The 27036-nt window shown below is 34.7% G+C and overlaps 1 protein-coding gene across 1 annotated transcript in view; it reads right to left on the bottom strand.

Annotated features, from left to right (window-relative positions):
- MS3_00005087 (uncharacterized protein) overlaps positions 1–27036 on the bottom strand; it is a 54284-nt gene that overhangs the window by 22276 nt on the left and 4972 nt on the right. The window contains exons 2-9 of the mRNA XM_051213108.1: positions 23151–23839; positions 20102–20494; positions 19172–19295; positions 15338–15446; positions 11421–11514; positions 11058–11162; positions 6258–6375; positions 5714–5838 (exon numbers count right to left, since the gene is read on the bottom strand). Coding sequence (XP_051069052.1) covers positions 5714–5838; positions 6258–6375; positions 11058–11162; positions 11421–11514; positions 15338–15446; positions 19172–19295; positions 20102–20494; positions 23151–23510 — 1428 coding nt within the window. The 5' untranslated portion in view covers positions 23511–23839. The remainder of the gene's footprint in view (positions 1–5713; positions 5839–6257; positions 6376–11057; positions 11163–11420; positions 11515–15337; positions 15447–19171; positions 19296–20101; positions 20495–23150; positions 23840–27036) is intronic.

Genomic DNA, 27036 nt, shown 5'->3' with positions numbered 1-27036 from the left:
TGGGTTTACATAGAAACAAACCAGACCACATCATACCATAAAATAGAAAATAACAATTATGCAAGATCAAGCCAAAAAGTGGCTGTGAGTGTGCGAGGCTGTAACTAATAAATTAGTAATAACTTAAGAATAGTAAACCGTATAATAACAGTCTATGGGTCAAATGGAAGCTTATAATAATAAGAATGTAAATATACGCATTCTAGTTACTCAATAGTTATACAATAAGAATATATGTATAATATTAGTCCATTAATAGTTTTCAGAAGTTAGCCATAACTTAATCTTCGCTAGGATATGACAGAAACTATTAAACAAAGGCAAAATCAATCAGTAAAATGAACAACTAATTAATTATTTCATCTATGAAGAACAAAACGAACAAACACTATATACTCTTAAGTATAGATTGTATTAGTATCATGAAACTATGTTCTATTTGCTCTTGTTGTAAAAATACACAATAATCACAATAAAACCATATCATTAAAAAAAAATTACCACGTGTCTATTATACACAGGCGACTAGTATCTCAATGAATTTTTTGAAGTTCTGGTAACAGGTCATAACCTGTAAATTCAACTAAGGAATGAATAAATCACTAACTAAACAATAACAATAGATGAAGATTCCTCGATAGTCAAGTTTAATTTGAAAATATATACAAATCTCAATCTAATAGTAGGATTTACTATAATAAATACTGTTTAATTTACCTAATAGCAGCTCACGTGCAATTGAGTTTGTTCACATTTGATTTGGTTAAGCCCTTTTGTTAACTTATTTAACGGACAGAGTCATCCATACAATAATTTATCTATACCATTGTATCTTATTATTCTTGTGCTTGTACGAATATGTATGCTTGAGCACTGCTTACCACCTACGCATATATTCATTCTGCTAGCTTTAATAATAGTCACTAAATGGATTCAATGATTCATCCATTTCCCTATACATATATATATCATGTTGTCAAATGAATTTTTACAGAGAACTAATGTGAGTCAAATATCATTTTAGCAAACTAAATTTGAATTCTAGATAGAACTTTATTAGAATATAATAATGTGGCTAACTTAAATGACGCATAATACAATATGAACAAGTTATTACACAATCTGTCGAAAGAATGGAGCTGTTTTGCATTTTACGGACATTTATAATCACGGAAATTCTGTACATAATTCAACTTTCGAAGTTTGCCCTTGACATTATAGAAATTCTGTTTTCCGACTGGGGTCCAAGAATTAAACATTTCAACTGACTAGGAAGTAAGTGTGTAAAGCGCTGAGAGCAAAAGGCGTTTCACGATATATAAAATCAGACAAGATTACCTAGACAAAAGTGACAACGAAACAGCTTAATGGATTCGATCATAAAAAGCATTAAGTATAATCCACTAAAATTGTTTTTTTATTAATGACGCCGTAAATCTACGAAATTTCCGAGAAACGCAATATAAATTTAGTCTCAATGCCTTAGTAGAATGATACCAATAAGAAAATATTTACATATGTCGTTGAAAAGAAATATTATTATGCACTTGTATTGTGTTGTTCAGTTAACTAACAAATGCATTATGATTTTAACATTTCACCAGTTAAATTTAGAAGTTATTGAATTCTAACAAAGTGATTGTATAGTGTAGTACATGAGACTGGAAAGACCTATGTTCCAATTCGTGAAAAGTCGTAAATGAATGTTGTCGAAAGGTTTCTAAATATGTTTAAAAAGCGCTAATTCAGTTTGCACGCTTTTTGAACTAATCTCAACGTTTGACAAAACTTATCTTCAGACTAGATATGCCATAGATGTAATCAGTAAAAATGCAATAAATGAGGAAAAACGATAGGAATCATTCAAACAAACCATTATTTTAGGGTTAACTTTGAGGATAGTCTAGTAAAGAAAGCTGAAAAACGCATCAAGACAGATAACTAGAATTGATTAACTATATTAATATTTTTTATGAACTTTACATAATAACGTTGATTTTTACCAAAAGGTTACACATTCATCTCCAACTATGATCAAAACATTCCAGTCGATGTGATCTAAAGTAATTAATACATATTCAGCATTATTAATTTAAACACATGTACATGGTACAAGGAGGCACCAAATATATATGCGTCACATTTCACCGTTCGATTCCTATAAGAGCTATGATAATGCTCTAGCGCCCAAACCGAAACAGGTGGTTTACATAGACAGGCCACTCAACAACCCTTTGACACAAACGTCCAATCATCAACACATGGTTGGAACAACGTTAGGAGATGCAGTCATATGGTAGTCGATGACCACCAATAGGTTCATACACCATTTATTCCGTCAGGATCCTCCAACCCATGTATATTATTGGTTTAGAATCAGGGTTTTCCAATTCTCCTAGGTAGACCCTCCGTGTTCATTAACCCGGTTAGAGCACCGGGCATTCGCTTTGTGTCCTCTCAACTTCGTAAACAACACGTGTGCAGCGAGAAGACAGTGAGTAGAATTTCTCTGACAGTGGTTGTATACGCGTACCTATGTGAGGGTATATGGAGAGGGATGGTGATCTCTCCCCACCTTCGACCGTACCAGGACAAAACTCTTGATTTTACTAAGTATTGATTCGACATCAACAAAAAATCAATGTTTTCGACAAACAACCGATTTAAAATATCCTTGTCAAATTATCAGATATAAGTTTTACTTCAAAGAGATAACAAGACAGAAACCACTAGGCCATATATATATAATCTCATAAATACAACTGTATATAAAGCAGTTTTCATTTTTCAGAATGCGAAACAAATGGTACCGACAAACAGATTCCTCATTATTTAAGTCACATTTACATTTACATATATATATATACAGTTAAGAGTAGAAAAAAATCATTGAAACAATCTAAAGCAAAATGAAGTGGTAGCTATGATAATTTTATAGACAATAATCATATGGAGTAGTCATATGACATTTTTGTTTAAATCAACTTATACAATAGCTAAAATTAAAATCTGAAAATGTTTTCAGAAAATAGAAATCTATACCAAAACTCATATATGAAATTATTTGACTATTAGTAAATCCTATATAGAACACTTTTTCCTTTATAAAATGGTTATTCTATTACAGAAGTCAATATAAAAATAAACGCTACACTATCAATGTAATATATATATATATATATATATATTCGGGTGACAAACTTCTCTTATTGTTCACATATTTTCTCTGCATACTTTCATCGTTGACAAGTCAAATTAAAATTTTTTTATCACAATCGTTCACAGCACAGAGCATTTGGTAAGAATTTACACTTTAAAAAGAAATTAATTTGTTGAGTAATTCTTTTAAATTTAGTTTAATGAATAATTCTATTAATAGAATTATTCCTACTAGAAATCTCAAAATAGATGACATCATGAATTCAATACACATGTCGATATGTGAATAGGAAAATATTATTACTTAAAGTAATAATTTGAGTAAAGATTTTTAAATTACAATGTGTGTTCGGGCACAGAGATGATAATGCAATCGGTGTAACCATCCTGAAACACCGACTTCGGTGGCTTGGACATGTTCTACGAATGTCGTCCCAGAGAATCCCACGTCGTGCATTATTTGCCGACACTGGGACTGGTTGGAAAAAGCGGAGAGGTGGTCAGTATATGACATGGTGTCGTGGGATGAAAGAAAGCTGCAAAGGACTGGCTTCTGTTGGTCCTTCACGTCCTCCTGGCTGTGGTCCGAGAGATGATGCAACACAGTGGCTAGAGACGTCATCAGATATGGCTCAGAATAGAAGTTAGTGATCCTGCTGTAACCTCCTTTTACTTCATAAAAGTGGTTGCTTCTTCCTTAACTGAAAGGCTTCTTCTGATTGTACCTTTCCGTTCCCCCATTATTACTATCATTATTACTACTACACCACCTTACACCAATCTCTTCGTTATTGTTCTCCATCTTTTTACGCTTGTTACCTTTTTTTCCTTTCTCCTTAAATTCTCATTGTTTTGTGTGGCGCATATATATTTGGCTCACTTTTGTACCAATATTTATGTGTTCAAATAAATAAATAATAATAATTCAAATATTAAGAAATGGTTCATTTAAGGAATAATACAATTTAATCTAACATCTAAAAATGTGTAAGTATACAATTTAGAAAAAGAAAAGTGCTTAATATAAAGAAAGGTGACTGATTTATTGATGCAAGAAATACGTACATAATATAGAATCTATGATAACTATAGGTTGTTAGTTGATGAATCTGTTTAAGACAAGTTCGCATTCTGATTTGCCTTCTTTAGCTTGGATAGATGATGAATAGAATTATTACAAAACACAGAAAGTGGGAATCGAAATTAGTTACTTCAGCTTAGAAATTATAAGATCAAGAAATAGCAACACTCCATCTCACATCATAATAACGAATATTTAAATAAACAAAATTTTCCTTTTATGAAGAATAGGTTAAAGCAACAGGATTAACTAACGAAAAACTAATGATAAATATATTTTTGGTTATATCCCGAAAATATATTTATTATTAGCTTTCAACCATAGCGTCGATACGTACAAATATGTCAATAACGAAAAGATAATAATAATTGTAATAATTATTGGACAATAAAAAAAAACGTTTCTTTTAGAATAATGATATATATATATGCCTACTTGTGCGGTTTTGAAAGTGAACTCATTATAAAGAATAAGTTATCTTATGACTTGAATTAATTATGAAACTGATCAAACGAATGAACATGAAACTTTATTAAAACCATTAACCAACCTAAACATTACAACCCAAAAGTAGTTGGACGATTCACTTTGATTTGTCTCACAACAGAATAAACTATTCGATAAAATAATTCTGCTGCTACATGAACTAAACAGAACTTTACAGCACAACCTGTATTTGATATCTTATGTTCTAATCTGTTACGTTGATGAAGCCCCAAAAAGTTCTGGTAAGGTCGAAGGTGGGGAGAGATCACCATCCCTCTCCATATACCCTCACATAGGTACGCGTATACAACCACTGTCAGAGAAATTCTACTCACTGTCTTCTCGCTGCACACGTGTTGTTTACGAAGTTGAGAGGACACAAAGCGAATGCCCGGTGCTCTAACTGGGTTAATGAACACGGAGGGTCTACCTAGGAGAATTGGAAAACCCTGATTCTAAACCAATAATATACATGGGTTGGAGGATCCTGACGGAATAAATGGTGTATGAACCTATTGGTGGTCATCGACTACCATATGACTGCATCTCCTAACGTTGTTCCAACCATGTGTTGATGATTGGACGTTTGTGTCAAAGGGTTGTTGAGTGGCCTGTCTATGTAAACCACCTGTTTCGGTTTGGGCGCTAGAGCATTATCATAGCTCTTATAGGAATCGAACGGTGAAGTGGAACGCAGATATATATATATAATACTAAACAATGATAACCTATAGCAAAGCTAGCAAAATCAGAAACTACAGTGTAAACCTTAACATCGTTTTATTCAACTTAGTGAAAATGCTGAACTATTGTGTCAATAATACACATCAAACAAAAGGATATAGAATTAGAAAGAAGAAATAGTGATGAACAAATTCATTAGCATACGTTATTATCTGAACAAATAATATTAAAATTTATATATTTTCATATGTAAACCGGAAAATAGAAATAGAAAAAAAGGTAAATATAATTAAAACAACTCACAGTTAACTGATTATAGTTTAATCGTAGTACTTCAAGAGCAACAAGTTTATTGATTTCCGTAGGTAATTCTGTCAAATGATTAGAGCCCAAATCCAGTTCAACTAAGGTTTTTAATTCATGCAAGTCTAAGTAAATAAATTTAATGAAGAGAATATTCAAATAACAAATGAACAAGTAGCTTAGAGGATCAATTATTATTTACTATTAGTTAATTATCAGAAGGGGTTTGTGGAGATTTTAGAAATTTTCACAGATTGAAATCATGAGTCAGTTGAAGCTAGAACACCATGGAAAACCTGGAAGCACTGGACGGCCGTTTCGTCCTAGTATGGGACTCCTCAGCAGTGCGCATATACTGAGAAACTTATGCAAAATTCAATACTTTAGTAAATCATTAACGTTAACTTAAAACTAAACGATAGTGCAAATGCAATAGTGGTCTTATTACTAATTTATAGAAAAATAAACAGTTACTACAAAACTACTATTTATTATTATTTTATCTAGACACTTTAAAATGAAACTGGGACGGTATTTAACTAACCTGGACCAATTAAACTGTCTAATGCATTATCACGTAAATTTAATTTAATCAAATTTGAAGCCAAACTAAATACAGATTTTGGAATGTTTGTAATTTCATTATGATCCATATTGATAGTCTAAACAAAAAGGAAAAAGGTGAAACAATTTGATAAATCGTCTGGTATATTATATGTATGTATATAAATTTTATTTAGTTTAGAATGTTTCAGAAATCGTACATTTAGAGGGAAAAAATTGATATTATTACTTAAACACTAGATTTTAGATAAGATCAGAACCTTGTTTTTCAAACAACTACTATGAAGTATTAAACGAGCTAGTCAGTCCCAGATCTATGATTGAAATAAATTCTTTTGAAATTTTGTCAAACGGTAAAGAGATTATTTTAGAAAATACGACTATGGTACACTTAACCATAAAAGACTATACACTTTACAATATCTTAATCAATTTTTTATTGTTGTTGGGAGAAACAATTTCACAATTCATATCACTTTTTAACTACACAATCATAATCAATGTCATTTGTAATTTGCTAAAGATATTGACATTTTTTATCATGTTAATATGATGATATGTAGTAGAAAGTAGAATTCATTAGTTAAAATTTCATTCAACTAGAAATATGGATGTGTTTAATACCAGTTTACTAAATCCAACTGTGATTCATAATTAGAAATCATTTAAATAACGTAATTAAACTTACAAAATTAAAGTAAAACAATCAATTTCTAATTTATCATTTGTACAGAACGTTTTATTCCTTCGAATATAATTCAGTTATTTTTTTTCGAATGTCAGAAGACTAAGTAGCTTTGAAGAATGTAGGAAGGCCGATACATTCATGAAAATCCTGTTACAAACTCCATCATGGAACATAGATATTATTCAGACTCTTTAGAGAGTGATGATAATAAACAAGCTATTCAATATATTGTAAAAGATGAACTGTACATATTTGACACATTTAATAAGTTAATCGCTGAAGGAGATGGAGTGAACAAAAATGTGAGATGGATGTCTTTACAAAAAAAAATCAATGATTCCCATTGTGATGATGAACTAACTTCTCAGTTAATAGTTCTACAACACAAGAGAGGTTTTTTGAATCAAATTACATTGCGTTTTTACAGTTGGAAATTTATAAATATTTTATGGTACCAACCACTATTTTATTTGTAAGACAGACGCTGGTTGTTAGAAGACAATATAATGTAGTTCAACAGATTGCTCGTAGACTGAGTAGCTGATTGTTGCGCTGAGCAGAGTTACTGACAAAGATAGTAAATTACTTGGTGAGGTTACGATATCTCAAAAACTGAAGAGTTATATTGATTGTTATTACCCAGTATCAATGTTCTAAATTGGCGGTGATTTAGGGTTTGATTCATTTATTGTAGAACAACCGAGTGAGTGATGTTGAAGTTAAACATAGAGTAATAGGTGATGGTTTGCAGATTGAAGAGTGACTAGGACATGCGTAACTTATACTCAGACACCATCTGCCATGACGTGTGATCTTATCTGATATAGGCGTAAGTCGTAAAAAATCTAGGGGCTGCCAAATCAAGAACTGGTATTGATTCTTAGTCACTGGCTGTTGGTCTGAGCCGTTTTACCAGACTATCTGGTTGGAGTCCAAACGATAATTTGACTAACTGTTACAGATTCAAGATCACTAACAGTAGCGCGGATCTTTTCTTAGTTTATCCCTCGATCCCGAATTTCAATATCTCATATTTTCAGTTTGTAAATCCGTCCATTCTTCTTGAACTAGATTTTCTGTTTTCAACCTTTTATTGGGGACGTTAAACCCCGAAATACAACATTCGGAAGAATACAATTTTAAAATTCACAGACTGTTTTAAAGTGATATTTGTTCGTCAACTTTCAGTAATGATTCATCTTGACTGGTTTTTGTTTGAGTGAAGATGAATTTTCAGGAAAGATAGATGGTGGCTAGCAGTGAAACCCAGGACGTGCGTTTCATCCTATCTGTGACTCGTCAGCTGGATGTACCTGCATCCCAGAGATGGTGTCCATTCCGGGACTCGAACTCATTGCCAGTTGCTTCAAACACCATCGCGTTACCCACTTAACTACTGAGTCTTTAAAGCCATTAGCTTATGCAATGGGGTGAAACGTAAATTCATTTTGTATTGTTTGTTTGAGTCTTCCTATTGATGTTTAGGATTGCAACTGATTAGTCTCTTATTGATATATATGCATACTATTCGGATTGCCTCGATATTGCCTTGAGTCACAAGCATTGGGAACAAAGATGGGTGGTGGAGTGAACATCAACTTTGGAATGCAGGTACATCCAGCTGACGAGTCCCGAATAGGACGAAATGATTCCACTGCTAGCCACCATCCACCTTTGTTTCTCATGCTTGTGACTCCAGGCAATTAGCACAGGATGCATGTATGCCAATAAGAGACTGATCAACTGCAGTCCTAAACGTCAATGGGAAGATTTTTAAAAAATATACAAAAAGAATGAATTTTCAGTTCTATTAATTTATTCAATACAAAATTAGTTATTCGACGTTTTCATTGCATTGAAAAACTCATTGTGATTTTGTGCTCAAGTGACAATTGCTCAGTCTGACAGATTTAGTAATTAATAATCATTGAAGAATCGATATATAATTGAATAAACTTGAGTGTAAATCGATTATTTCAAGGTCTTCATCAATACATATTCCTTAAGAGTTTTCTCTTCCCTCTATTCCATAGTGCGAAGGAATAACAGTGTATTAATTATGCGGTTCATCCAGTTAGCATATAAGAATTACCCGAACGCACGTCAGTTGAAATTACCAAACTCAAACTCATATTACATCTTCTAACTACCACTGATTTTACTGCTACTTTCATCATTGTATTTGTGTTTATAATTTCATCTCTCTGTAGCATTGATGTAGTAAATCGGACTGATGCATATTTGTACCAGGTTTCACTTTGCTTATCACCACCAACTAAATGACAACCTGAAAGCTCCTTAATCATACTTTTTTACAGAGTAATTAGGTTGTATCAAATCTAATGATTAGACTTTGTAGTTTTTGTAACATTTATGATAAAAGTAGGACATGGTGGGCACATAAAACATTCCAAATATGAATGCAAATAATTCTTTTAATTAACTGGACTTGATATTACTCTCCATAATTTTTTCTATTTGAGCCATAGCTACCAGCTTTTAACATATTACAAATAAAATAATTCTTCCGAGTACTGATACAATGTTTTTCATTCATTTATTTTGCTGATAAGACATTTTGAAATACAGCTACAGTATACTTCAGTTAGATGTCAATAGTACGATCCAGAATAACAGATGGTTCCAAGGGCACACATATATAAAATTTCATTGTTATTGCGATCATAGAGGGCTTAAAGTAATACTGCTCTTATTCTGCATGACTGACTGATTGTGATAATTAGAAAAACAAATTCTAAATAAATACATATCCTCGGTAGTTTGTATTTATCAGACTTTAAAATTACAATTCATATACAAGTTTTCTAAGTTCTACTAATTACAAAGGATAAATAATTCTGAATAGGTATTTTAAATTCTACTTCTAAAGCGTAGTAAGAAACTACTGTAAATAAGTATTTCCTCAAAAACTTGATTATACAACGATTAATTATTACTAATCCCAATTGCTATAAAAGGTTTTAAACAAAATCAGTACACTTAATTCATCAATAAAAATTATTCTATCATTGTTAAACAATATAAAAATTATGCATTCAATAACTCATTGAAAGAGTGCAATGGATGGAGCTTACTGATAACTGTAATAAATTAAACGAAAATCTTTAAACCGTTAGTCCTAAAAAAATGCATAAACACTGTGGCATATTTTCAAATAGTTTCACGGCTAGTTGTATGATTTGCAAATTATGAATTTTAACGGGTTAATTATAAATATAAACATTAATAATAGGATACGAAATGTGAAAAATATTCACCTTAGTGTAATTCCTTAACCGAGTTCCAAAGAGGATGCAAATACAATACAATATGTACGAATACTTTTCTAACATATAAACTGCAGTAATCTTATTGACAGTTCTGAGATCAACAAAATATTTTTAAAAAGTTTAATAATAAATAGGACCATTTGAAGATGTAAAAACTTGTGTGCAACAGATAGAATCACGGAATATATTTCAGGACTCTAAACATACAGTTGACCTAATCACGTTTTCAACACTGAGTTCATTGATGAAAACCATTGTCTAAATGATAAATAGTCGAATATCCTGTTGATTCTACATACCTGGATACTAAAGTTCTAATTAACTAGTTTCGGTAGTACACTACTACTACCATCATCAAAAAGAAACAGATATTTATAAACTGTTGTCCCCATAAAATACTCCAGATTCGTTCGTCGGACACTATCAGCAACAACTTATTGTGGCAGAGAACAAACCAGCATCCATCTGAAGAGGAAATAAGGAAAAGACGTTGGAGGTGGATAGAGCACACATTACGAAATTCATCAAACTGTATCAGCAGGCAAGCCCTAACTTGGAATCCTCAGAGTAAAAGGAAAAAAAGCAGACGAAGAAACACATTGCACCGGTAATTGGAGGGAGACATCAAAAGAATGAATAGAGCTTACGGACAACTAGAAATCCCAGAACAGAGTCTGTTGGATAATCCTAAACAATGACCTATGTTCCATTACGTGTAACAGTCGTAAGTAAATAGGTGAGTAAGAGCACACATTATTTGGACTATTACTAATACCAGTAGTGATAACAAAAGATAACTTACATAACACATCTGAAATTGTTGTGGGTCACCAGAGGGAAAGTTTGTAAAATAATTTCTTGACAGGGTGATATTTAGTAGATTATGTAAACATGATAGCAAATTATTCTGTTGGAGAGATAAATAAAACAATATCGTATAAATTCGTAAATAAGACTCTAATTTTAACAGCAAATAGTTATTATTATAATCATCTCAAAATACATATACGGCGATAATATGAAAAGCTTTCAATAGAACATACACAAACTACAAATCAGAAACAGAGAAAATTATTTATGGGATGACTTGCGAAAACCATACACATCAATGCGATGTATATTACACTCTTAAATATAAACAATAAAATGAATGTCATTGACTTACAGGAAGGGAAGACAATTGGTTGTTTTCCACATTAAATTCGTCAAGTTTCACACAGCTGGCTAGACTTGCCGGAATTTCCACCAACTGGTTATATCTTTAAAAGAAAAGAAAAAACCTATCTGTTATATCTATATATTACTATCCTTACGCATGTTATCTCTCCTCGATGAGCATAGGCCATTCACCAACATTCTCCATCCAACTCTGTCCTGTACAATCCTTTCCAGTTCTCCCACTTGCTATTCATCCTTTTCATGTCTGCTTCCAATTCTCGACACAGTGTGTTATTTGGCCTTCTTCTTTTCCGTTTCCCTTCAGGATTCCAAGTTAGCGATTGCCTCCAGATGTAGTCTGATGATTTCCTCAATGTGTGTACTATCCACTTCCAAAGTCTTTCCCTAATTTCCTCTTCAACTGGAACCTAGTTTGTTCTCTCCAACAATAGGCTTTTGCTGATGGTATCAGACCAACAAGCATTCAGTATCTTGCGTAGACAGTTGTTTATAAATAATTGTACCCTCTTCATGACGATTGTGGTAGTTCTCCACGTTTCAGCTGTTTACATTAGGACTGTATTGACATTCGTATTGAAGATTCTGACTTTGGTATTGATTGACAGTCTGTTTTGAGTGGCTTATGTTCTTAAACTGTGGGAATGCTGTCCTTGCTTTGCTAATCCTCACATTTACGCCTGCATCGTATTCTTAACGTTCATCGATGATGCCACCCAGATATGTGAAACTTCCCACATCTTACAGAGTTTCTCCAACAAGTGCGACTAGGTTGGTGTTCTCCATGTTGTGTTTCAGGATCTTACTTTTAGCCTCGCGTAGGCAGCCTTGTCTCTCTCCGGTCCTTACTTGGAATGCGTCTGTCAACTGCCCTCCATGCACCACTTCGCAGGGTATTCCGTCGTATGAATTCCAAATGATGTTGATGATTTTCTCAATTACTCTATTGTGTCGAAGAAGTTTACATAATATTCTCCTATCCACACTGTCAAATACTTTCTCACAATGAAGGGAGTTGATGTATAACGACATGTTCCATTCAATTGGTTGTTCAACTATGCTCGGTAGTGTCATGATGATTCGGTTTGTGCACGACCGATCCTTACGGAATCCAGGTTGTTGATCTTGAAGCCTGGTGTCTACTGAAACTTTCATTTGGGTCGGCAACACTCTGTTGAAGACCTTTCCTGGTACTGACAGTAGTGTGACACCTCTATAGTTCTCACATTTGCTCAGATCTCTTTTCTTTCGTATCTTGATGAGTTATCATTCTTTCAGTCCGCTCAAATCATCCTAAGTAGAACGTGGAGTATTTTTGCAGTTACTTCTATATCTGACTTTACTGCTTCGGCTGGTATGTTGTCAGGTCCTTCTGCTTTCCCACTCTTGATTTGTCCGATTGTCAGAATTTCTTCACCACTTGTTGTTGAAGTAACATCTATAGGAATATCTGTAGGTTCTGCTTCGATATCCAGTGGATTCAATGGAGATGGTCTATTAAACAGTTCCTTGATGCATCCCACCTATCTGCTCCTCTGTTCTTGAATTTCAGTGACTGGCTTGCCTTCTTTGTCCTTAATCGGTCTCTCTGACTTACTATATCTTCCTGTCAGTTTCTTCGTCGTGTCATGTAGTTGTTTCATATTTCCTCTTGCATCATTTTCCGTTGTCGTTGCTAGCTTTTCCACGTATTTCTGCTCGTCGGCTTTAATGTTCTCCTTCACTTGCCTGTTTGATTCTACGTATTCAGCTTGTTTCTTAACTTTCTCTGTTCTTGTTCGGCTGTTGTTAATTGCTGTGCTCCATTTTTGCTTAATTTCAACATAGACCTGAAATAAACATTCTTATCGTCTGAATTTTCGGGAATTGATCTCATACCAGCTGGTCCATTTATTGACTTAGAATACGCAGATGACATAATCGTGTTTGATGAAGACGCTGATAAAATGCAGGCTTTTGGTAGCACTAAGCAAGAATGTCAGGATATTTGGGATGTGTTTCTCCCCCTCTAAATGCAAATTGTTGCTTCAGGACTGGCTTGTGTCAATACCTGAACTAAGGATAGAGTGAAGTAGTCGAACACATTGACAGCTTCGATTATCTTGAAAGCCTGATCAGCTTTAATGGGTTGGTTTCTGACGAAATCTCTTCACGGATTCAAAAAGCTCGTTTGATATTTGCCAACTTACGTCATCTATGACGAAGGCGAGATATCCGTCTATCAATTAAAGGATAAGTATACTGAGTAGCGATTCGTTCTGTTTTATTTTACGGATGCGAAACATGATCATTAATGGTAGAAGATACCCAAAAGTTACTAGTATTTAATCACAGATGTCTTAGAAATGTTGCTCGCATCTGTTCGGATCACTGGGTAGGCAATATTGAGGTTAGACGCAAGGTATTAGGGAATTATGTTAAATCAATTGATGAGGTGCTGAATCTTCATCGACTGAGATGGTTAGGCCACGGATTACGCATGCCCAACCATAAACTACTGTGGCGTGCAATGCTGATTAGTGTTGGAGACGGATAGAAGAATGTTAGAGACGGCCAAACCAAAATGTGGAACCAGTACATAATATCACTTACTTCTGGTATGAGCCATGTTGGTAGATGTAGATTACTTGGTTGGGGTCCGCGCGACTATCATAACCAGTGGTTAGAGGCTCTACCATTGTATGATAAAATATACCGAGCACTAAGACATGAGACCAATGACTTGAAATGCAATGGTTCATATTTACAACCTTAATAAATCCGTGGTATGGTACGACAATCATCCAATATCAAGTCGTTGACTAAATGCAACAAACACTTCAAACCTGCCAATAAATGAGGATTACTCCATGTTATCAATGTCTATAACCACACATTGTACACTTTACGTAGGAAGATCTCGATAATTTGTACTGATACTTATTTAGTCCTTTCATAGATATAAGTAGTCAAACATCTGCTTCGGTTGCAACAAATGCAACCTGTAATTTACATCAAATCTTTAAGCGACTATAGTGAGATACAATTTTGCTTAAAGTTGGAAGAAAATATTCACAAACCCAATATCAAGTATCTGGAACACTGACATAGAGACTAAAACGAAACCTATTTGATGAGAAAAAGACCTCTTACACATAAAGTACATATAGTGGTAATTACGTTGAGGTGAGCAATGAGTTTTTCCCCAGTAAATATACGAACATCAGTGACTGGTAAACAATTTGTAATGCTTTCAAAGCAATTTTGGGTAGCCCTCGAAAGCCTTTGTTGAGTGAAATATATAACGCTGGACACAGTAAGCTAATAATGCTCGGCGGCTCCCTATATTCGATCACCGTCATCCCCGAATCACTGACTGAACCTAATGAGAGCATCGTGTAAGTAATATAGAGTTCTGATCAGCGAAGCCATTTGCAAACATAGGTCTCAGAACCTTCGATATATATATTATACACGAAATCCCAGAAAATTCCATACTAAGAACCGATTTCCGGTGATTAAAGTGAATGAAAAAACATAACAAGCTTTTACAAAACGAAAATTAATTGGGTCTCCCTAACACTCAATAGTTCATTAAAACTCCCAAGACTGGGGCTCTATAAATAATTTATTCTAGTGATTATATAAATGGCTCATAGGAGGGACCAACAGAAAAACTTGTGTACTATTGCTACATTTTTCGTAACAATTAAGGCTTTTTTTCAGAAAAAGTAAAATTAATTCTCATTATTCTTTTAAGTTTACTCGACTTTCTTCTTTCCTAAACTCTTACTTATTTTACGGTTTATTTTTTTTAATACCACCCTGGTATTAAGCAATATGTCATCCATTAATAAACAAGTGAATATAATGACTGATAGCTAAGCGAATAACAAAATGAAAGGAGAATTAGTGTGCAACACTCACTTGATAGATAATCTACATAAGTTTACCAGATTTCCTATGCTGTCAGGTAGTTTTGTCAGTTGATTATGTTGAAGATTTAGATCGCGTAAAGATGTACATTTTCCGATACCTGAGTAATTTTTAAAATATAAAAACACCGTTAAACATTGATGATTACATAACTATAGATAAAAGTAAAAATTGAAATACAATAAATTTCAATATATTTAGGTGCTTATAAAAAAAATCTTGATGAATTTAGTTAGAGACGGGATAACGTGAGATTAGGACAAATTTTTTATAATCCTTAAACACATAAATTTGAATTAACCAAGAACGATCGTAAGGAGTAGTGTAAATTTATTTATTTCGCGGACGATCTTCAGCTCTTTGCAGGCAAAAAATAGTAGTGCATTATATTTCGAGAATCTTTTCGGGTAGTAACTTATTCTCTAAATGATAAACTCTTCTTGATTCTTGCATCCTTTCTAAACTTTATTCATTTTACGCTGTCAACCTATTCATTTTAACGATTATTACTACGTAACTTTGTCAGTAGTTTTGTTTTTCAGAAACTTCTATCTATGTGTTTTAAGATTTCGTTCTCGAATTCGTACATCAGTAAACATATGGATAATTATATGTTAGGAAACTGTTATAATTCTTCCATACTCATAATCACTTTAGTAATTTTCATAAATATATATACTTTCGAAAAATCAATACTGTTTCAAGGTTGTAAACAGATGAAGAGAATTCACAAAATGGATGAAATCATATTATTCTGTCACGACGGTTTTTTTTTCTTTATTCAAATTTCAGCTTTTCTGGATTACTAAGCTAAGTCCTATGAACAATATACTCAGCAATAATCGCCCATAACTATTAAACACCATGGTGCTGCAGCTACTCCCACTCTATGTGGTAATTATAGGTTTAGATTATATTCAATGCATAGTTCCACACAGTATATAGTGATATGAATGAATGGTTTGATCGCACAAAGTTCAGTAAGTATCCTGCAGCCTGGATTCAATGCAATCAGGTAACCCAGCCAAGTAGTCAGGCACTAGCTTCCATCCGGATGAGTACAGGTCACAGAACCCAACGCACGCGAACATGAATTTGTACGTAAATTTGAAAAATATAGATATAAAAATGAGAACAGATGATAGCCAAGACCTACTTCACCTTAAATATATTGATATAACTCATTTCAGAAAGTGAATAAAAAACACTGCAAGTACATTAGTTTTCGCTGCGACCTCCTGACCAGTAGTTACGCATTGTATATAGAATTTATTATGTACTAAAAGTTTTTTCTATATAAACCTGACCGAGTTGATTAGATATAATCTTATGGTTAATGAGTGAATGTGCAAGATATAGATTTTGGATTCTTATTATTTTTACAAGAATCTACTTTGAGAATTGCTTGGGATGACAAGGAGCTTATAATCCTGATTTACCTTGTCACGATCAAAACTAGCAAACTGTGTTAACAAAGTTGACAAGAAAGTATGGTATAACGTAAGTATTAATTAGTATAAAATGAATGGCTAATATGACTGGTTTTTGTTCAAACTAATGTGGCCTCCTCTTTAGTAGAAAGCTTAAACAAGCAAATTTCAATCTTAACAGCTTGATACACGTTATGTTCGCAACAAATCATCACTGAAGTGTCTGTAAACCATTTATGACACTAATATGTTGTGTATTTTTGAGTTAGCATTCCGATACGAGCTCTTGAATCAGTTCCTAATGCACACGTTTAGTAAATCCAAAACGAACTGAGTAAACTGTGTAGAAAACCTTATTTCTAATATAACTAGCACGTAGAACTCATAGGTGGATAAAATTATCCACATCCTATTAGAGTGGGCGTTGACCTTTATCTCGGTGAATAATTCATTCGTCCGAGATTTCTCATTTTCACACCCACACTTGTAGTGACTCATCATACAACGTAAGCATGCCACGTGATTTTGGCAAACTCTATTTCAGATCAGGTTGATATATTAACCAAACTTCTTAAAATATTTCCATACAGGTTATGACCGACTAACAAACAGCATTCGAATTAACTTAGAGAAACGTTTTTATTATGCATTCGCAACGAATTTTCTAAGTCTTAATTATAAAAAGATATCAAAGGCTTTAGATGTGAATGAAAGGTGAACTCTAACTTAATAAATATGCAATTTTGACGCACTTTTGGTGTACTAAGTTGAAAGTTAGTCACAATATGGAGCCTGGTACGTACGTATATCAGTTCAAGTAGCCGTACTTCTTTAGCAGAAAGAGATCAAACCATCAGGCCAAATCCCAGAATAGTAGAGGTTGTGACAGTATGAATGTTGACTGAAAAGACTAGACATCGAATATACGATTCAAGAAAATATAAATTAGTGAGATAAAAGCACAAAAACAGATATGAAGAATTCAAAATCTTAGAATTTGGAGGAAGGCAAAGAATGCACCACTGCAAACGATTCTGAGCCATATCATTCAAAGTCTCTAACCACTTATTTCGATAATCACGCGGACCCCAACCAAGTAGTCTTCACCTATTAACATGGTTAAGTTTAATTGTCAGTGACTTTATGGACTGACGACATGTTTTGATTTGGCCTCCTTAACTTTATTTCAGATTAAGTTGAAAGATCAATGACTTATTTTTGTGACATGGCACAACACGAAGATTTAGTTTTTTAACGCTAGGTGGTTCAGAAAACTTGGCGAAAATCTCGGAATGTGGTAACGTTAGTCAACTGATTCACAACTTATCATTAATATTATTATGGCTAGTAGAGAAATTATAAAAAAACATTTTATGGGTAGAAAAAAGCCTGTGAATCAAAAGTATTCACCAGATAATAAGTAGCCACTGAGTTGATGATGATTTTAGAGTTTGATTCTCTCAGTTGTACGGTTTATTCGTGATGTTTTTATTCTTCTGCTGAACTACGTCATCAACACAAAATCCGAGTAGTGTGCCATTCGAATTTATTCATATGTTATTAAGTTTATTCTGTCGACCTCTATCTTAGTTGGTTAATGTTAACTTTTATTTTGTCATTATATGAGCGTTTATTTTGACTGTGTTGCCTTGATTCTTGATGCTATATATTTACATGACTTCAAACTCGCTTGATAAATTGGGTTTTTGTCATGTTTTTATTGACTTTTGATTGAAAACACTCATTAGGTATTTTTCCTCATTTTTCCGTGCTGTAAGTAGGCTGCCATTTATTTTCGCTCTTTTCATTAGATCGTACGTAGTTGGCTTCATTAAATCTTGGGTTATTGCTACTTTGGTTGACAGTTTGATCTGTGTAAGTGGGCTTTCGATACACCTGAGTCTCCGGTTTTCCTATGTTGGTTCTGACGATTAACAAATCCAAGAACGATGGTTTGTTAATCAACTCATTCTCCATTTTGGATCGTATTTTGTTGAAAACCAAAGAATATTTAGAAGCTTGGGACTCAGGTCAGCCAGCAATCAATTAACACATCGATCCAGTTTATCAATCATTTATCAAGCAAGTATAAAGTCATGTAAATATATAGCATCAAGAATCAAGCCATAAGGCAACACAGTCAAAATAAACGCTCATATAATGACAAAATAAAAGTTAACATTAACCAACTAAGATAGAGGTCGACAGAATAAACTTAATAACATATGAATAAATTCGAATGGCACACTACTCGAATTTTGTGTTGATGACGTAGTTCAGCAGAAGAATGAAAGCGTCACAATTGAAGCATCCAGCTTAAAGAACGAAACTTCACTATAGACAGAGTATTTAAGCGAAACGTTTGGTCAGTGGATAAATAAAACATATTGCTTACTGTCAGGTAAGAAGGTGATATGATTAAAGGATAAATCCAATTTTACCAATTTCGTTAGTTCACCGATAGAACTAGGCAAATCTTGTCGAATCAAATTACGGCTTACAACCAATACAGATAAGCGCTGAAACGAACAAATAAATATCGAAAAAATGACGTTTTAGTGTTGTTTATAAGGCAACTTATCGAAAACGTTAAAATTCTGGCTTACTTTGTAATGTATCTTACTGTGGAACCCAGAAGTCCTATGCAGATTTATGTACTAAGGTTTGAGTCAACCCATTAATATAAAAGTTAACGGTATATACCAACTTCACAATGAGTGTGAATTTGCAACTTTACGCATAGTCTTGGTTGATAGTAAATATCAACAGTACTGTCCCTCCTTATCAAACTAATAGTAAAATTATGACTGCTATACGATAGTTAAATGAGCGAAAAGATGCTGCGAAACTAACTAATGAACGAACACATTAGTAAAAAATGATAAAACTGACGACACAGAGCTTGGATTTTGTAGTTCTAGAATCCCCACACGGTATGTAATAGAAACTAAAGGACATATAGTAGTTATATATATATATATATATATATATATATATATATATATATATATATATATGAGTGAGATTAGCGGATGTTTTATATTTGAGCAGTGGATGAATTGATGCGAAATCGTCAAAATGTACATGTTTAATACCAAAAAATAATAATATAACCTGTATATGGAAGAAATCACTTTGGCTCAGAATATTTAGACACATAACTTTACGTGTAAATTTATCTATATCGCTTAATAGCAACATTCCGAAACTTATAAGATATGAGGTCCGTAATCACATATTAATCCCACAGGGTAAACCATAAGATTAGTTTTCAAACTAATTGTTAAGCTACACTCAATAAAAACAAGTGAAACGAATAACTCACTTTTAAATATTTTATTTCGTCTACAATATGGGTTAATTTGTTGTATGTTAGAAGTAAATGTTCCAAGTTATATAAACCACATATACATGTAGGAAGAGGACCATCCAAACGATTGTAACGTAGATCTAATTGTTCCAGATTAGTCAGTTTCGTTATTTCATTTGGTATGCCAGATGCTGTTAACCAGTTTTGTTGCAATAGCAGTCGTTTTAGATTTGTCAAATGACTGATACTGCTTGGTAGTGTGGTTAATTTGTTACCATACAGGAATAAATCTTTTATAAAGGATAAATCTTTGAAAATTGCATTTGGAATCTGTTGAAGATTCATATTAGAAAAGTCAAGGTAGTCGTTATGGGACTCTCGACATTGAGCAACTTCCTTGCTAATATCCTGAAACAGAGATCGGTATTTTACAAAAATCTGATTTAAGCCTAAAACATGATGTAAAAATAGTCACATGAATACACAAATTAGCGTCGACTCACAATATACTATACAATACTTTTGAAAGGCTCAAACTGGACTTGATGGTTGCATTGACTGTTTAGATAAAATGCTTTGACAAAATGATATGAAACAATCGCTAGAATTTAACAATTCTACACAATGGACGCTACCTTATGTTTCCTGAGTTTAGGTACACGACTACAAAACTTGGTTGGAAATAACTCTAACTAGAACATTGTTCCAAGACACTAAAGACGAGATGCCAAGAAGGATAAATAACTTCGGAATAACAGCTGAAATAATAAAAATATTATGCAAATATATCTTCCATAATTTAAGAAGTCTAATTGTAGTATGATGTAACGATGCGCTTAACTTTTTCATCTCTATGAGACTTTGAATCTAAAAGGTTAATCCTTGTTTCCCTTCATGATGCATCGTTCTCTAGTCTGTATTATTGATTGGTCTTGGTTAGACAAACTCTGGAAGCCAGGAATCACAAAACTTTCGTCTGAATGTAGAACACATCAGCAATACGCCAACCCTACTAGGTCGCACGGTGTATATTTATTTATTTGAACACATAAATATTGATACAAGGGGGCACCAAATATATATGCGCCACACAAAACAATGAGAATATGAAGAGAAGAGAGAAGGTAAGGTGCGTATAAGGAAAAAAAAGAAAAAAAGAACAATAACGACCACAGATTAGTGTAAGGTAACGTGTTAATAATAATAAAAATATTGATAACAATAATAATGTGGGAAACGGAAAGGTACAGCCAGAAAGAGTTCTTTCAGTTAAGGAAGATACAACCACTTTTTATGAAGAAAGTAAAAGAAGGTTACAGCAGGATCGCCACTGGCTTCTATTCTGAGCCGTATCTGATAACGTCTCTAGCCACTGTGTTGCACCATCTCTCGGACCCCAACCAGGGAGTCGTGAAGGTCCAACAGAAGCCAGCCCTTTGCAGCTTTCTTTCATACCACGACACTATGTCATACACTGACCACCTCTCCGCTTCTTCCAACCAGTCCCGGTGTCGGCAAATAATGCTCGACGTGGGATCCTCTGGGATGACATTCGTAGAACATGTCCAAGCCACCGAAGTCGGTGTTTCAGGATGGTGACACCAATCGCATTATCGTCTCTGTGCGCGAACACACGATGCCGAACCTCTGGATTACTAACATGGTGTTGCCACTGGATGTCAGCAATCCTTTGTAGACAACGATGATCAAACACAGAGAGTCGTCTAACACCCTCAACTCGGAGAGGCCAGGTTTCACAAGCGTAGGGTAAAACCGCTCTCCCCGACGCGTTGTAGATCCGACCTTTTACAGCCAGACTGACATCACGAAGGCGCCAAAGATGGCCCAGATTGACATAAGCCGCTCTGGCTTTCACTATACGTGAATTTATCCCATCACTCAGGCCACCACCAGCACTTATGCAGCTACCTAGATGCACGAACTTCTCGGCTACTTTTGTCTGTTCACCATCCAGGGTGAAAACAGGATTAGAATCCTATCAGTCTTGTAGAAGTACTTTGCACTTCGAAGGTGCAAAACACATAACGTACCAACGGTGTGTATGCTTCTGTCTATCTGATATTTTGACTCGTACGTGTTCCAGAGTGAAAACTATATATGGACCTAGTGTAGTACATTGTAAACATTTAATTAAATAGTTCTAACTTACAAATGATAATTACGGGTTCACACTTCAGACATTAACTACTAATCAGTAACATTACGAAGCGATATTTCGGAATTCAGTTGTAAGGGTTGAATATGTAGTCAGCACTGATCTTCCAGTTGCCTACCACAGTAATAGTTCAAACTTACCCCGTAAATATCAACACAAAGATATAATAACTCTTGCTTCCGCACATGGATTTACTGAAGGCCCATTTCAACCTCTAAAGATTCCAACATTTTGGTTTCGCCTTACAGAAATAACAATGATGAATTCCTACCATCTTAATCTCTACTTTTCGAACCTGTCCCATCATCTCTTAAATATTCGATCCCTATATAACATATGTAGTCTAACACATATTAGATATAGTATTTGAAACGTTCCATCAAAGCTATCATAATACTTCCGTAGTCAATGATCAGACGACCTTGTAAATGCAAACAAAAGCAGTGACTATAATTTATGCACGACCTTTGAGCGACACCAAAAGTGGCCTTGAGAATGTCCACCTACTGATTAGGGCTAAATAAGGGTTATAAGTCTGTGTGAAGTATAAGGATTGCGATTTAAATTTGATGGTTAGGGATAGAGATTAGACTCAGGGTTTTCATCACGAAATGACATTAGCTAAAACGCTAAGATATTATTTAGTCAAATGGACAAAAGAATTTCGAGTCGAAGACCCGTTATCGTTAATCTAATTAATTCATCCATAAATTAGTCTCGCCGCAAAAGCCGTTGGTAAAAGTTACCCACCCTAAAAGAAGTATTTGTCGAGATCGACATTCCATCAGACAAAAATGTATATAAAAAATGAGAAATCCCAAGTTGCTTAAAATTTCGTCTACGCGGACTGGCGTAACAAAGGGTCAGCAAAAATTACACAAAACTTACGGGAGGTTTTGTTTTCTTCATACTGTGTTTTGACACAACTTTGAACAACTTCCCATCATGAGGTTGGACAAAGACAGCCTTTTTGCTGATATCTGAACCGCGTCTTCTACTACTAAGACGAATTCCATGTTTAGAATCCTTCACCATACATTTCGGATTAATGTCTAACATTCCAGTAGTGCGTGAAGCCTCGTGAATTTGGAAATATGGGTCACTATCGATATCGTTAGAAACTGAAGGACGTGAAACACCAACAGATGAAGGATTCTCGTCAGAATGGCTCTGATGCAGTATTTTTGAAATTCCTATACACATCGAATCCATATAGTTATCACCAGAAGACTTATGATTACTAGTCATTGTGAATCAGAAATACCAATTTCGAAACAGCCATTAAATATTTATTTTTATATATGACAAATAAGTCCAGTTCGTCTACAGTAAATAACTCAAAACTCTGCGAAACTATAAGATCCCGGAAATCATCATTATAAGAGTGACCCTGAATTTGTGTGATCTACCTAAAGATCAAGGCTGAAGGCTCGATAAACACAACTTATTGAGAACTCAATTCAGATTCCAAGATCAAAAAATATTTATCATCCTCGAGCCCATTGAATGAGGAATTTTATGGAATATACGATTTTGTTGAAATGAGAAGAGATTTTAACAGAATAAATTGACAAAATGTTTCCAGATCTGTGTAGTAAGGAAAGAAAAACAACGGCCTGTGTTATTCCTTTTCTAGAATGCTTCTGTGAATATTTTGTCTTCTCTAGAATGAGTCAGTTGAGGGCGCTAGCACCACTACTTTGGATAGAAAGTTCCAAGAATTAGTGACTCATTGTAAAAACCTGTATACCAGCGCTATTATGTTCGTTCTTAGCTTTTCTACCCACCTGTCATGTACTCTGAGATGTCCGGATATAGTGAGAAGGAAAAGAGAGAATATATCATATCCAAAATCATTTCTTAATAGTTTATATATCAAAATCAAGTCACCTCTTCATCTGCGGTACGACAGAGAAAAGAGGTTGTAGCGGTAAATAATTCCCCAAAATAAATAGCTCTAAGTTTTCGACATTGGATGCTGACCATATGTTTTAGTGGACTCATCTAACTGAAGGCTCTCGGTCATGCATCCGCACCAGATCACGTGTGTTAACGCCGTGCTCAACATCAACCGCAATCGCTAGCCAGATTAGATCAGAGAATTTCGATATATTGGCTATCGCCAAATACACTCTTCCGATCTCCTCGACTCTGTCTTTTGATTTCTCTGGGTGGGAACGAAATATATTAGGTGTTACTGGTAGAAGCGTTGTCAGACACTGAATACCTGTGACATCATCAAGGTCTAGCTTTTCAAGCCCCTCATTTATTGTAAACCCCGGAGTCTGGAATTGCACGGATAGCCTCCATCTGTACATTTTCCAGGTTATCCAAGTTACTTTTCAAACATGCAATTGCATCCTGAACACAGTTTTCAAGTTTAGTTTTCACATGACTGTGTGTACTTTAGTGAACTTTGAAGTATCTAACCTGGTGAATGTCTAACTGTCCATCGTTTTCAAAAACCTTATATGAAACCTCCTGGTAGTGGGCCTTGGTATTATGATCATGACTCACTGTCACCCCATGATCCTTGTGAGACCAAACCACGGGTACAGACACTTCCTCTATGCTGTATCTATTACCTTTCTATCCCCAAAGTGTATGTAGACATACCGCCGCGCTGATAAGCATCAGCCACTCTTTATACCGGCTGATCACAATATTTATGTCTGCCTGAAGTTCGCATGCACCCTCGTCTTCTATTATTTTTAACCATATCTTGACATCATCAGCCTATGGTAACATTGAAAACCCAACTATACTCATGAAATCACTTACATACAGTGTAAAAAGTAAAGGAAATGGGACAGAACTTTATGGTACTTCACTAAGTACTGGTCACCAGGTGGAGCACCTCGAATTCGCTTTTACTTTTGTCTACGCCCCACTAGGAAATCCTGAAGCTTTTTTATGAGAGGTCCGGCAATGCCTATGTTTTCTAATTTCAATAACTTTATTTGTTGGCACCTTATCAGATGCTTTGCCGAAGACTGGGTAGACATTGATTTGTCATTGTCTAGAGACTTCATCCATTGCTCCCTTGCTACAAGGAGGTTTGTTGTGCAAGATCAACCCATGTTGTTCTCCGTTTAACAAGTTGTTGGTTTCCACGAACGTCATTACGGTCTTTCCAACTATTCTTTCCAGTATTTTAACTATGGCATTGGTAAGGCTGACAGCTTTGTAGTTTGGTGAAAGTTGTCTTGGTCCTGTTCTACGTTCTGGAGTGACGACTTCATCTTTCCAGTCGGCGCGTAACACATGTTAGCCAAGTGATATACTGAATATCCAGTCAGTGATGCTGCAATATATTATGTAATCCGTCTCAGGATTTTCGGATGTGGTTCATCCGTTCTTGTTGACTTTTCCGTGTCTAAAGTGCTAAGAGTTTTGATTACATCATCTCGGCCAAAGCCCACAGTGAGCAGATGGTTTGTTGGGTTTGTATTTGGGTATAGTTCTTCGTCTAGAAGAGGCTCCTGAGTGAAAACTGCCATGAAATTATTTCTTATAGCCTGTGCATTTTTCTCATCATACTCTATCACTTCAGATCCATTGCCTCTCGTAATTAGGTTATGAATCCAAGGCTGCATCCTTATTCTGTAATTTATGTACGAAAATAGTCTCTTAAAGTGCTTTATTATAGATTGTACCAACTGGACCTTATATTTTCTCTGGAAATCCCAGATTTTTAACTATGAGTTTATTTCTTATCGACCATAGTTGTAATAACTTAACTGCAGATTAGACGTCGGCGTATTATCGATCGGAACAATGACGCGTAAAACCGTATGAGCAGCCTAGAGTTCTGGTTGGTCCTGCTTTCCGCCTAGCCCAGCTAGGCAAGCCCAGAACACAAGTCTCAGCCTCTACGATATGAATCATGTATTTCAAACAAACTCTGTTTATATACCAATCAAGCAGACCACATCGTACCATAAAATAGAAAATAACATTCGTACAATATTTGGTCAACAGGAAAATGACACGTGAAATAAATATTGACTAATAGGAAAATGATACCATCTCAAGTTCAAGAATAGCATTAGACTTAATAGAATAATTTTTGGGATATTTTCCTGAATATCCCAAAAACAGTACTTGTCGTGCTTAAATTGATAGCAACGTTCCGACACTTTGTTCTAGTAAATGTCAAATATCCCGGCCCATCCAGGAATGACTGTGCTTCTTTATCTTTGGGACTGTACAGGGTATGTGTTATCGAGTTACCTGATTGTATAACTGCCAGGAATGAGTCTATGCATCGACCACTGATGCCACGAAGTAAATTATCTAGTTTACAGCCGATGCCGAAGAGTTTATCGCCTCGATGTTCACCTTCCATAAAATAGGACGTTCCGGCACATGTATTTGACAGGTTATCTCAGCCATAAACTTGAATACGATGACTGTATGATCACTTCTCTTTGGAGGTAGGAGGAAAGTCATTTGGCCAACATCATCACCGGGTGTGAAGACCAAGCCAAATAGAAATGAGGAGGTTCCTCAGTCATATCTGGTGGGAACTCTAATTTTCTGGAATGAAGCTGGTGATATTGTAGTTTATAATAATTTGTAATCAAACGACATCGTTGATGGCCCTAATCCTAAGTTTACTCAATCTATATACGGTGCAGTAAAGTCACCTACGAAGAGATCTTACTCCTATTACACCAGGACTTAAGTTTGCTTAGGATGGAGTCATCTATTGCACATTGTCGACTGCAGTTTACTACAACTAATTTAATATCTTTCCATCCATATTTCAGCC

This window comes from Schistosoma haematobium, chromosome 3 (assembly GCF_000699445.3).
Source record: "Schistosoma haematobium chromosome 3, whole genome shotgun sequence".
NCBI classification, from domain to species: Eukaryota; Metazoa; Platyhelminthes; class Trematoda; order Strigeidida; family Schistosomatidae; genus Schistosoma; species Schistosoma haematobium.
The sequence above is the reverse complement of the archived record's forward strand: the minus strand, read 5'-3'. Positions and strand labels throughout refer to the sequence as shown.